This window comes from Tympanuchus pallidicinctus, unplaced genomic scaffold (assembly GCF_026119805.1).
Source record: "Tympanuchus pallidicinctus isolate F22 unplaced genomic scaffold, pur_lepc_1.0 scaffold6, whole genome shotgun sequence".
NCBI classification, from domain to species: Eukaryota; Metazoa; Chordata; class Aves; order Galliformes; family Phasianidae; genus Tympanuchus; species Tympanuchus pallidicinctus.
This window is the reverse complement of record NW_026294780.1, coordinates 2718460-2730701: the sequence shown is the minus strand read 5'-3', so window position 1 is coordinate 2730701 and position 12242 is coordinate 2718460. Positions and strand designations below refer to the sequence as shown.

General features: G+C 34.5%; 1 protein-coding gene across 1 annotated transcript in view; it reads right to left on the bottom strand.

The window, feature by feature from the left end:
- Positions 1-12242, bottom strand: part of ANOS1 (anosmin 1) — a 130323-nt gene that overhangs the window by 20239 nt on the left and 97842 nt on the right. The window contains exons 8-9 of the mRNA XM_052664660.1: positions 9560-9707; positions 5038-5187 (exon numbers count right to left, since the gene is read on the bottom strand). Coding sequence (XP_052520620.1) covers positions 5038-5187; positions 9560-9707 — 298 coding nt within the window. The remainder of the gene's footprint in view (positions 1-5037; positions 5188-9559; positions 9708-12242) is intronic.

The window sequence follows — 12242 nt, the reverse complement described above, 5'->3', positions numbered from 1 at the left end:
TAATAAATAGCTAGTCTCTTTAAGCAAGGTTTTCAAAGTGCACCAGTACTTCATAATGGGTGGTACTCTGTGACTCCAGCACCAAGAAGTTAAAAGTGAGCTTTTTAAATTGGTTCCACTACTTGACACAAATAGCACATCATTTTTAATTTCACATAGTCAAGATAGCCAAAAAATCTGGCCACAAGAAAGTTCCCCTTTTCATTTATAAAAGCAGAATTCATGCTGTTTAAGGAATGTACTGTTTCTCTAATCCCAGGCCTAAGTCAGAGGCAGCAAGTGAAAGACATTTTCTTCTTTCAGAAAGAAATCATTGTATCCTATAATTACAATACACTTTTGTGATGACTGACTAGTAAAATTATGTGCATTTGCTAAGCACCTTGTACCGCCTGAAGTGTGCTGTTATTCTTGCTGGGATACCTCCTGAAATAAAGTTATTATTGCCATCATACCAATGCATTCAGACTGAAAGACTATTTCATAAAGGTATTTCTTTTAATGTAAAGTTCAGATCCTACATTCCATTCATGCCTCATGCTTACTGAAGCTAATAGGACTGAGGAAATGACACTTGAGGAACTGGCCTATATAAGTCCTTCCAAGGTACCAAATTGTGGTACATTATGATACATAAATATGGAAATAGGATCTTCCATCTTGAGTTCAGCACATTATTCAGTTCAACTTATAAGCAGTTGCTTTTTTAATGCATAAAATAAAGCCAGCTTACTAATAGTTTGCAACATCACCTCTGCTTCATTTCTTGTACAGTCAGATTAATTCTATTCAGAGAGATATTGAAAAAAAACGTTTTCTTTCACTGGCTTCCTAGAGGCACATCTGCAAATGACAACAAGGATTATATGTTCTTCATAGTAATGGCAGAACTATCTTTGACTGTCAGGAAATATCACCATGCCTTCTGGAAATCCTAAAGTGCATTGCACTGTTAGATGGCCTCAGCAGCTTGGTCTTCGTAAAGTACAAATTCTGGAAACAGTAACAGCATCTGTTAAAGGTCTTTATATATAGGTCAGAACAACTTGATTTACCTTCTAAGTTATTTCCGTTTTGAGCAGATCATTGGATCAGATGACCTCTAGAGGTTCCTATCAACCTGAATTATTCTATGAGTCCATTCTGTCTTTTTTAGACGGAGTAAAAGTGTTCAAATTCAAATAAGATTTCTAAGGTAGAAAATGGAACAATGAAAATTTAAAAAAATAATCTAACCTTAGGAACATGTTTGTGTTTCTTAAGTACTATGAGACCACCAGATATCCATACAGGTCTTTTGTTCTGATTGTTTCTGTAATTTGTGATGTGAGAAACAGTATGAAACTCTTTATTGTAGCTGTCTTGGTTTCAGACAGAATTTAAAAAAAAATAATTATGAGGTCCAATGATACTAGCAGCTATTCTTGCAGAAAATTAGTAATATTACAGAGTGAAACATTTCTGTTTTGGTAAATTTTAAAACTTTCAATACAGCTAAAAGACACTTTATATCAACTTATCACATTGGTTAAAATGTTTTCATCTTAAGAAGCTCTAAAATGTAAACAACATATTTATATCATCATCACTGCAATCATCTCTGTTTAGGATCATTAAATCCATTGCAGAAAGTACCAAAAATCTTTACAAGCAAACTAGACAAAGCAAAGATTGCTACAAACAATTGAAATTTTACTTAATTTACAAATGTCTAACATATTCAAGCTTCATATCTGTATTTCTTGAATTATTTCTTATGTCATGGAAACTCTCAACATTATCAAGATACACACTTTCCATAGTTTAATGATATTTTCATAGTCGCTACTTGTTTTAAACTCACACATCCTATTTTAGGACTGTAACAAGACTGTATTTCTGTTAAAAATAGAAACTAAAAAAATAATAGCTTTCAATAGTAAAACTGAACAGAATAATCTGAGTTGGAAGGAATCCACAAAGTCCAACTCCTGGCTCCACACAGTACTATTCCAAATTCAAAATCTATATTTCAGACTGTTCAACTGCTTCTTCGACACTAGCAGCATGGTACTTCTAGTGGTACTTCCACTGTCTGATCACTTTTGTAGTAATGTACAAAATAATGATAGCATTAAAGTAATCAATAGGGACTCCTGCTTGCTTTCATCCATCATGTAGGAATCAGAGGTCAGCTACTTGTCAGGAAGGATTTGAACTCTGATTGCCTATTTGCAACAGGCAACAACCTAGACATCAGGTCATACAGTAGACTGAAGTAAATCTTAGTATTATATTTGCTGCAATCACATACCTCCTACAAATCCCTAAACACAATTAGTGACAGTGCAGTTTATAAAGGACAAAGAAGTGCGAGTACAGATCCAAAATCAGCTGTTTCCTCTGACTGCTGTCTTTCATTATGACAAGATACAGAAAATATGTTCCTTCTGCTGTGCCCACAAGCACAATGAAAAAAACTTGCTCTGAGCACATCTTCACTTGTAAATTTTCAGTAAGTATCTCATCCGTGACATCCTCAACTCCAAACCCCTGTCAGAGCTCATGGAAGTTGCTATCTTCCAAGGAGAAGGTAATTACCTATATTTCAGTTTCACATAAGGCAATGGCTCCTGCTGAGTTACTGAATACGCTGTCACTTTGAACATGGAAATTTTTGTTGAAAAAAAAGAAAAAAAGAAAATCTGACAAACTTCCATATTCTGCCCCTCTTACACACATATTTGCTATCACAATTTGTTATGAGAGAATAACGAAGACATCTTCCACTATAGGACTGAAGAATGTGACAGAGCTGGCTCCCACCACATAACCAAACTGGACACCTGGTTGTCCCCCTGGTATAACAGGATGTACAGAAATTCAAACCAGAATCTGTACAGTAAGTAACTCAAGAACTCAGCTAGAACATTGCTCGCAATTCAAGTAAAGCAACAAGAAGTCAAATTATGTCATTTCTAAATGATGTGTGACATATCTGTCTCTGATGATTTGTAGTGGTGGGGATTACACTAGTTCCAAACAGTTAATTCTAAACAGTAAAAACTTTCCTAAGTTCCTTTGATCCATTAACTCATCTCAACAATGTAATTCCCTCTGAAAGTAATTCCTCCTATTTATTTCCACAGAAACTACAACAGCTACAAACAGCTGCTGCCACTGCTGAAACAAACCACCCACTGCCTCACTGTGCTCTCATCCGCTGTTTGCTCTCCATAAACGTTCAGAAAGTGTCAATGAATATCAATAGGTGCCATTTTTTCTTCATGGAGGAATTTAATTCCACCCCTTTGCTTCATCCACACCTCCAGGTCAGACATCAATTTGTCAGACTGCCCCTCTGCTGCCATCACACAACAACAACACGTAATGGAATACTATCTGGCAAGTTCAGTTTCTACTGCCTTACCACCAACATCTGCCTCTAACATCATGGGCCAACATAATAAAACAGGAGGCAATACTTTCAGACTTCGCATTATAAGAATGCTGAGTAACTTTTTCTTTTTATATACATTTATAGTCTTTAACACAAATATGACTTTCAGGTATGTGACAATGTAGAAAACAGCTCCAGATTTAGATGCCAACACTAGACATTCACAATGCAATGTCTACTCATACGCTTGATAGCTAATCTACCATTACCATTAGAGAAGAAATAGTTCAAGATATCTACTTTGCATCTTGAGAAATTTTCTTTTTTTTCAGTTCAGACTGTTCAGTATTGAACCTGTTACCAGAAAGATATGAGGCATCTCTAGGTTTTCTACATATGTGTTGTCAAGTCTGAACTGATCATCTAAGTCCCCTTAGTACTCAGTAAGGAACACGGGCAACTACAGAAGATTATTTAGCTGCTGTATGGGATCAACTGCTTCAAGTCATCTTCATTTAAACAGGTAGACACTTTTTAAAAAGTGAAAGCTACATCTCATAAACCACACTACCCAATGTGACATAGGATAGCTGAATGGCTATATAGCTTTTCTCAAGTTAGGATGGTGCTGTATAAACCTAATCCCTTCTCCCAGAACTAAGTATTTCTAAAATTCTTTGAAAAATTCCAGAGGAATAAGTTACTGTCTATTTTGTAACCCTTTATTTCAAATGCAAAAATGTTATGCATGCGCTCCTGCTTTATTTGTAGATGCTTCCAGTTAAAACACTAATAGAGTAGGCGTATTTTCAAATACATATGATGCTGCTGTGGGTAAGCTAGAGCAATGTAGAAATGCATGCTCCTGGAGGGAAAGAAAGGAAAATATTTTTTTTCATTTCTAAATCTGATTAGATACTTAAAATGTACAGTATTTTCCACCAGTTTTAAAGACTTAGACAAAATCATCACTAGATTTTCTGCAAAAAAAAAAAGGTGCATGTAGCCTAGTAGACAACCAATGTACAAATTTTTGCTGTGGTCTTGGCAAACTTTTTTTCCTATTCTAATTCAAAGTGACTGATAAAGCTTGCCATCAAGCTTATAACGGCCCTCACATAACCACTGTAGCTCTAAATTTTGTGGTTCAGACTGTAGTTTAGATTTTGCGACATCACTACATGATTTCCATACAGACTCATTTTCTGACTCATTTCTCAACTGACAAAATCCAGGAAGTCATGCTGCAGCGGCATCCAAAGCAGTACCACATGGGAACAGTATGCACTTGAGATCTCTTGACCACATACCTGGGAGACTATATGCCTAGTCACAAAAGTTCTGTGACGTAAGGACAAATTCTGATTATTTATTTATATGAAGCAATTTCTTCTGAACCAAAAATCATCTCAGCTCTGAGAAGACTCAGTAATCCAACACGACTAACTACAATTTTTAGGTAGCTAACACATAATTTCTTTCTGGCAGACATAACAAGAGGCAATGTTTCATTCTAATGTGAAGGTGAAGGATGGATGTTGTATTTGACTTGAAATGACTGAATGAGGCTCAGAATATTATAACAATGTTCTACAACTCTGAGACAGGTTAGGAGAGTTCCTCCTTAAAAAAAACAGTAAAACAAAAATTTGACAAACCTGTCTTCTTCCAGTAGACTTTAACCTGAAGTTGATTGTCCTGATAGAAAGGAGTTCCAATTTTAAGAAAACGAGTGGGTTTTCTTCTTTGAAAAGTTGGGTAAGGATCTACCAGTCCTTTTGGAGGTTTCCCAGAAGATGTCTGCTCATCTGCAGTACACAGAAAAATAAAGAAATTATTTCTTTAATACAGTGCTGTCTAATGACTATGCCAACAATGTTTAAATTCAGAAAAAAACACAATCCTACCTTATTTTAATATCTTAGCTAAATGAAATTATTGTAACTATAAAAAACAAATGGTCCATATGGCTGAAAAACATGATTTGTTCAAAATTCAGTAAAGATATTTTAGAGAGACAAAAAAGACACACCAATACTTATATGAAAATGCTCTCTTAATTTTCAAAAGGATCATAAGTAAACGGAGTGCATTTATATTCCCAGGAATAAGAGAAGTTAACAGTCTGACTTTTTCAACAAGCATGGTATCTAGCTGTACTTCTATATAATCATTCATCATCTTTATATTTGCAAAGTATTTGAATATAGCCAAAAACCTGAGGACAGGATTGAGTGTAACCCACAGAGGCTGCATGTGGTTATTACATCAAAGTAAATATAGCTCTTTGGTATGGTATATGAGAACACTGTGGTCAGATTAAAGATCTTTTTTCCTGCTTTCCTGTCTCCAACAGTGAACAGTGAATGCTTAGAAAAACACTGTACGAGCAGAATGAACTTTGAGCAAATCCCGTGATATGTGTGCCTTCCAACAAGCAACGGCAATGCAATGTCCCTCATCAAGCTCTTCATCTGGTAACATTTTATGAATATTTAGCAGTATTGTCAGTACTCCTAAGTGTTTTCAGTTTAAGAGGCAGTAGTGTGGATTCAAAATGTATTTCATTGCACACTGTCAAATATAATAGTTCTGATTGAGGACAGTATTTGCATCAGATTAACAAAAAAACCCTGTAGTTAATTAAATCAATATTACATATAAGTGAAAATTGAAGATTCCAATTATTGGGAAGTCGCAAATTATTAGCTGTATACTTGAGAGAAAGAGAAAAAGACTTAAGTTTCAACAATCATCATGAGAATCTGATACATTTTTACTTTTGTACTTGCTTCTTTTACACTGAAGTAAATCTACCAGATTCACATATGTTCTTTCACAAGGTCATCAAAGTGTTTATGCTATCTGAAAGGAAATCACAAAGTGATAGAGCAAAGTACAAACTTGAACCTGTTAGGTATATTTCAATGTATTTTATTTTCAAAGTATTTTAGTTTAAAAAAATTTGTATTTTGCTGTTTTCTCTCCAATTTCAGAACAGGAACACTGATTTAAACTATATACTACATACACTGATCAAGAAAGAGAGAATCTTGCTGCATTTCCCAGAACAGAGGCACATGAATACAGTGAAGCAAGATATTTTCAAGAGCGAGGAAAGATAACACCAGAGGGCCAGGGTCAAAGCTCATAAAAGTCCATAGGACTAAATTACTTCAGTGGATTATGGACTGATTATATTCTGACAACAGGAACAGCCACCTAAAAAAAGACCTTAATTCCACAGCAAGTTGAGCAATTGACAGTGGGACTACTGCAAAATTGGAATGGTGCTTCTGGAACTACTTCCCAAAGGCCATAAAATTCCCCAAATGATGAGGGGGCACGAATGTCCTGTCCTAGATAATATTTCAGGCAATTATTTTTTCAGATTTCTCCATCTGCTTCTGAGTATTATCAAAAAATACCTCAAGCAGAAGTGGTTCTAACTAGCTAACTTTAGTGAGAGTCAGAAGATTAATTCAGATCTATTTGCATCTCCTTTAGGGGCACATTGTATTTGGTTTTCCACATAAGCCATAATTTTGCTATTTTCATAATAGGTCCAAACATACTTCTAGTAGAATGCTCTGTTGACTAAAATGTGTGGTATCACCAGTTTGGGCTCAAATAATCTCCAATTCTTTCATCCACAGGCTTTAACAGAAAGTATGTTCAGATTTTTCTATATTATTATTGAAGTACTTTCTTGTAAAACAAATATGTCTTTTCAAGTTCTCACAGGCACAGATTTGCAGTTAAAAAGAAAATACTGCTCATTAGGTAAATGGATGGTCATACTTTGAATGTAGCATTCATACACTTGAGGTACATTTGCAATCAAAAATATTCTGAATGCAGTATTAATTTGGTTTAAAAAACAATACAGCAGCCATTTAAACTCTCAGTTGAAAAGGTCAATGTAATAAAGTGAAATAAAGCACAAAAAAATTATGTAGATAATAAACTTTCACAGAAACTACTGATAGACTTTTATTAAGTAAAAGGGGCAAGGAGTGGGTAGATTATCCAAGTGACTTTTGATTATTCAAGGGACTTTAAACACGGTAGGAAAGACAAATCACTGATGTGGACATAAAACGATGAACCCACCAATCATTATTGGTAGAATAAATGTCACTTGGTAGAGGACCTAGAGGAGGATAATGTGGTTATAGGTGATCTGCATCAGATTCAGGAAAAAAAAACAGTGTTCTGGAGAGAGAACTGAAACAGAAGTCTTCCCCTCCCAGCATAACCCCATTATTGACATATCAGCAATATCATAGAGAGTTGATTCAGCACCATCAGTGAAACACTTTCCTATTGTAAAGAAAAAGTAAGGAATGACATCTACACAGGCGAAGTACAAACTCAGTTATACCAGCTCCAGTTTAGAGAGACTGCATTATGCAGAAAGTCTTCATTTAATGTTTTGAAAGACTATAACCTAACATCAGGTCTAATAATAAAGCCTGCTGAATATCAGTTGATTAATTAGTCTTGCTTCCAAGAAGGGAAAATTTAGAAGGCTATTATCATGGTAAAATGAGAGAAAAAAATTAATAGCTTCCCCAATAAAGCCCTGCCTCAGACTCATGTGAAATTCAGGTATCAGCCTATTCCTGGAACATTATTTCTACTTAAAGTAGACTCAGTTACATGTTCCTTCTTGGAGCTGTTATTTAATCTGGCAAAATAACAGTAGTATGATATCATGCATGTTCCTGAAAACTAGGTCATTTTTGTGGGCAATGCCAGAAAACACAGGTACAATCAAGGTGAGCCAGTGGAAAGGCAAAATTTCTGTATTCACTTACATAGTGCTCCACCAAGGATTTAACATAAACTTGCCTTGTGTCCGCACTGTGCAGATTCAAGCTCATTTTCTGCTATGACTTCCAAGAAAAGGCAGTACATTCAAGATATCAAAGTTTGGCCCTTTGCTGTCTCTAAAATGACCCAAAAAGGTTGTAAAAGTGAGCTTAATAGAGAGAAAGGAAGGACATGTATTTTAAGTTCTGTTTTATCTTCTTGGTGCATTAAAACAGGAAGCAATTGTAGATGTAGAGATCAGTCTTATGTAGAAATTAAAGTATTTTATACATGTCCAAACAGAATATACATGCAGAAGGGTCCAGTAAAAATAGCCATCGGTTAGTTAGATGAGGCTGTTTAGGGTAATGTAATGTTATGAAAATGGTGCCAAATAATTGATTGTACTTTAAAATCAAGAAGTAAATGGATAGAAAATGAAACAATCAGGAAAGAATATTAGAAATGATATCTCTAGCATCTTCTTATCAGAATTTTGCTTTATTGCTTTATTGATTAATCAGAGATGTATCAGAAGCTAAGACAGTAACTCTGTATTGTATTGCAATTATAAAAACATTTAACTAAGACTTGGTTTACTCTCATATTCAGATACAATTTTAAGTTACACTGTCATAATAAAACGAGAGAAAGAAATTCAAATTGCTACTTTGGCTGTATGCCATAATAATGCATAATAACGGCACCTGGGATTCTTTTCCACTTACCAGAACAAAGCTGAACCAAGCATTGCTTTAGCATGTGAAGTTTTAAATATCTTAATCTGACCTCTACAGATATCAAGATTTTAATTTGAATTTTTGTCTGTGTGTGTAATAATTTCTTGAGAATTTATTTATCAGGCAAAAAACAATTAAGTTTCTCTAATAGAAGAGTCAATGTTTTGTCTCACTTTCTACAACATATATATTTGTATGGTCCAAGAACCAGAATTCATAGGCTAGTCAGAATAGTCAGGATTTTGAAAAGCACTGCAAGTCAAAACTGTCCAGTTAAGAGAAAGATACAGAAATGAATTTACAGCAGCCAGTAAGAAATATTGCAAGGATTTATAGATATATTGCATTTTTCAAGTCTTAACATCACAGTGGTACAAATGCATCCATTTTCATTGCATTTCTTTAAGGTGAGTAGCAACTAAGAAAAAGAAATAGGCAAAAATTCTTATCAAGTTTTAAATAGGAAATTTAACATTAAAAGGTTACTCAACTTCATCAAGATGAGATTACTCTGCTATCAAACAGCCAGCTTAAAGAAAATAATTTAAGAAATCAGTACTTAAAACACTCAAATTCCAGTTAAAGAAGAGATAAAGCATTCAGGTGTCTGAATACAATTACTCACTATTATTCCTGCTGTCCTGTGTTGTGCTAAAATGAAGAGAAACCTTAGCACTTTTAAGGCGTATCTGACCCCAGCGTGTTACTGCCTGTAGTTCTACATTGTAGTTGCTGTTGGGCTGGAGTCCCTCCAGGACCACATAATTTTGGGGCTATAATAGAGAATATATATATAAATAAGAAAGTTATAGTATTACTGAAAAACAGGCTTGTATTAAAAGCAGGATTGTTATCTTAGGCACACTACTCTTTTGAAATTAGAAAAAAAAACTTACGTATAAATTTCAGGAGAACAAAAGTTTGCTTCTTTAGAACTATATTTCATTATACTCTACTTTTCTTTGTCATTTTTTATAGTACTAACCTTACTGACATTTACAGACTTTCAGTAATTCCTTGGCAAATACAGTTACTTACAATTTAGGCCAAAATTAAGATTGTAATTTTATTTGTATATATATACACACACACAGAATACAAAATACAGAAGTACTTTTTTTGGTATGCCACAATTATTTCAGTCAAAGAAATTGAAACTCATTCATCCACAATTTTTTTTTTTTCTTTTTTTTTTTTGTATTAGCAAAGCAACTGACAACTTAGTCTTGAGATAGCTAGTCTGAAAACAGCTACATACAGTGTTCAGTACTTTTGTTAGTATTTTCTATAGAATGTTTTTTTGAAACAAACAAACAACAAGCCAACCATCCAAAGAATCTGCTAATTGGTAAGGATTGTTTTCCTCTATAGAATGAAAAACAAAAAATTAAAAATACAACTTAGTGGAAGTGTATGTGAATAGGACAATCATGTTTAATAATCCATACATTGAAATACTTCCCATAATATTGCAAAGAAGAGACAAGGCTACTCAATATTCTTACATTACGTTTGTAAATATTTTTTTAATATTTATAAAACATCCCTTCTAGCCTATGTCTCAGACAGAAGAATCCATGTTTTTATGCAATTCATTGTGAAACTGAAGTTTAGCCATGAATCCAGAGTAAAGATAACCACATACTGCCACATTTAACAGTTATGCGATTATCAAAAGTGTTTAAAATCAGTGATGTTCATTTGTTTGTGCTGAAATATTTACTACTGACAATATTTTAAACATTTTACTCAAATTATTTGAGTATTTCCATAGAGAAATAACTATAAAATGATTTGTATTAGACTAAATTTGAACTAGTCTATTTCTAAAGGCAAAATCTGGATAAAGAAAATTGTCAATGTTCTTTTAAAACCAAGATTTTTTTAACCTTGTTTTATATTTTCCTTAGTTTTGATTTCTAGAATGAATATTTCTATAATATTTATTGGCAAGCAATAGTCTGAGAAGTGTCCTATGGGGGCAGTCTAAATCTCATTGCTGTACAGTTTCACAGAATCACAGAATCACAGAATGGCCGGGGTTGGAAGGGACCTCAAGGATCATGAATCTCCAACCCTCCTGTCACATGCAGGGGCACCAACCTCCCCATTTAATACTAGACCAGGCTGCCCAGGGCCCCATTCAATCTGGCCTTGGGGCAGGATTAGCAAAAAAGATATTTTAAGAGTTTACCTTTCCACTGAAATACATTTTGGTTCTCTTGAATTTCCTTATAGTCAAGTTCGGACCTTGTTCCCAATTACTTTAATGCTAGGAAGCCAATGGAATCTTTCATCAGAAACATAAATTCTACTACCTATCAACATCCAACTCAACTCCTATCTTGCTAATGTGATTTTTAAAAACTGCAAGAATGAGCTAACTTTCTTTTCCGTGTATGTTTACTACGGCTTTGTGGATTTTTTATTCCTAAGTATTTGACTTGAGTAGAAACAAAGAGCCAAGTTATCACGGTTGCTGAAAAGAATCCACATTATTTCCAGCGGTGGGTCTATTTCCTTTTCCCTCTTTCCCACTGTAGAGCTAGTGATGATGGCTGCAGCCTCTAGACCCTGAACCCTATCAGTTCCCAATAGAAGGGATGGGTCCACAGTGCTCATCCAGTGGTGGGTCTGCTATACAACTCATAATAATATAACAAGAATACAAACTACCCTGCTTTCATGTTTTGCAGGGTTTGGTGGCTAAGGGATAGAAGGACTATTACTCAATAGCTGTCATTCATCAGAGTGCAAGCAGTCAACCAGAGCCAAAACACAGTGTTAACACAGCCATGGAAATGCATTAATAAAAGTGATTCCAGATAATTAAGTCCAGACTTTTATTTGGGATACATTTCAATCTCTATTAACTACTTTTAGTTACTGTGCAATATGCTTAAGGAAATGACAGCAAGACTTAATGCAGTCAAAAATCTCAAAAAAAAACTGCCGCTATGAAATATGTCACATCTTTGGCACAACAGATTATTTAAATGTTTATTATTCTTTTCCTTGGGCCCCTACTGATTATTTAATAGTTATTCTATATAATGCTGCCTTTTGTTTACAAACTGAAAAAATAATGCAACAGATTATGTTAATGTTTCTTAAATGAAACACCACTCCATCTTTCAGAAGCGTGGTAAAATAAATCCTGCTCTAGAGGAGAAAAAGCAATGAACTTTCTATCCATCCCTCCTGCAAAATCTTATATTTGCCTGCATTCTAAGACAGAAGTCTGCTTTTCTCCTTGAGTTCAGTGAAGCAAAGGAATTGAATTGAGGTATCAAATTTGCCTGTGGGGT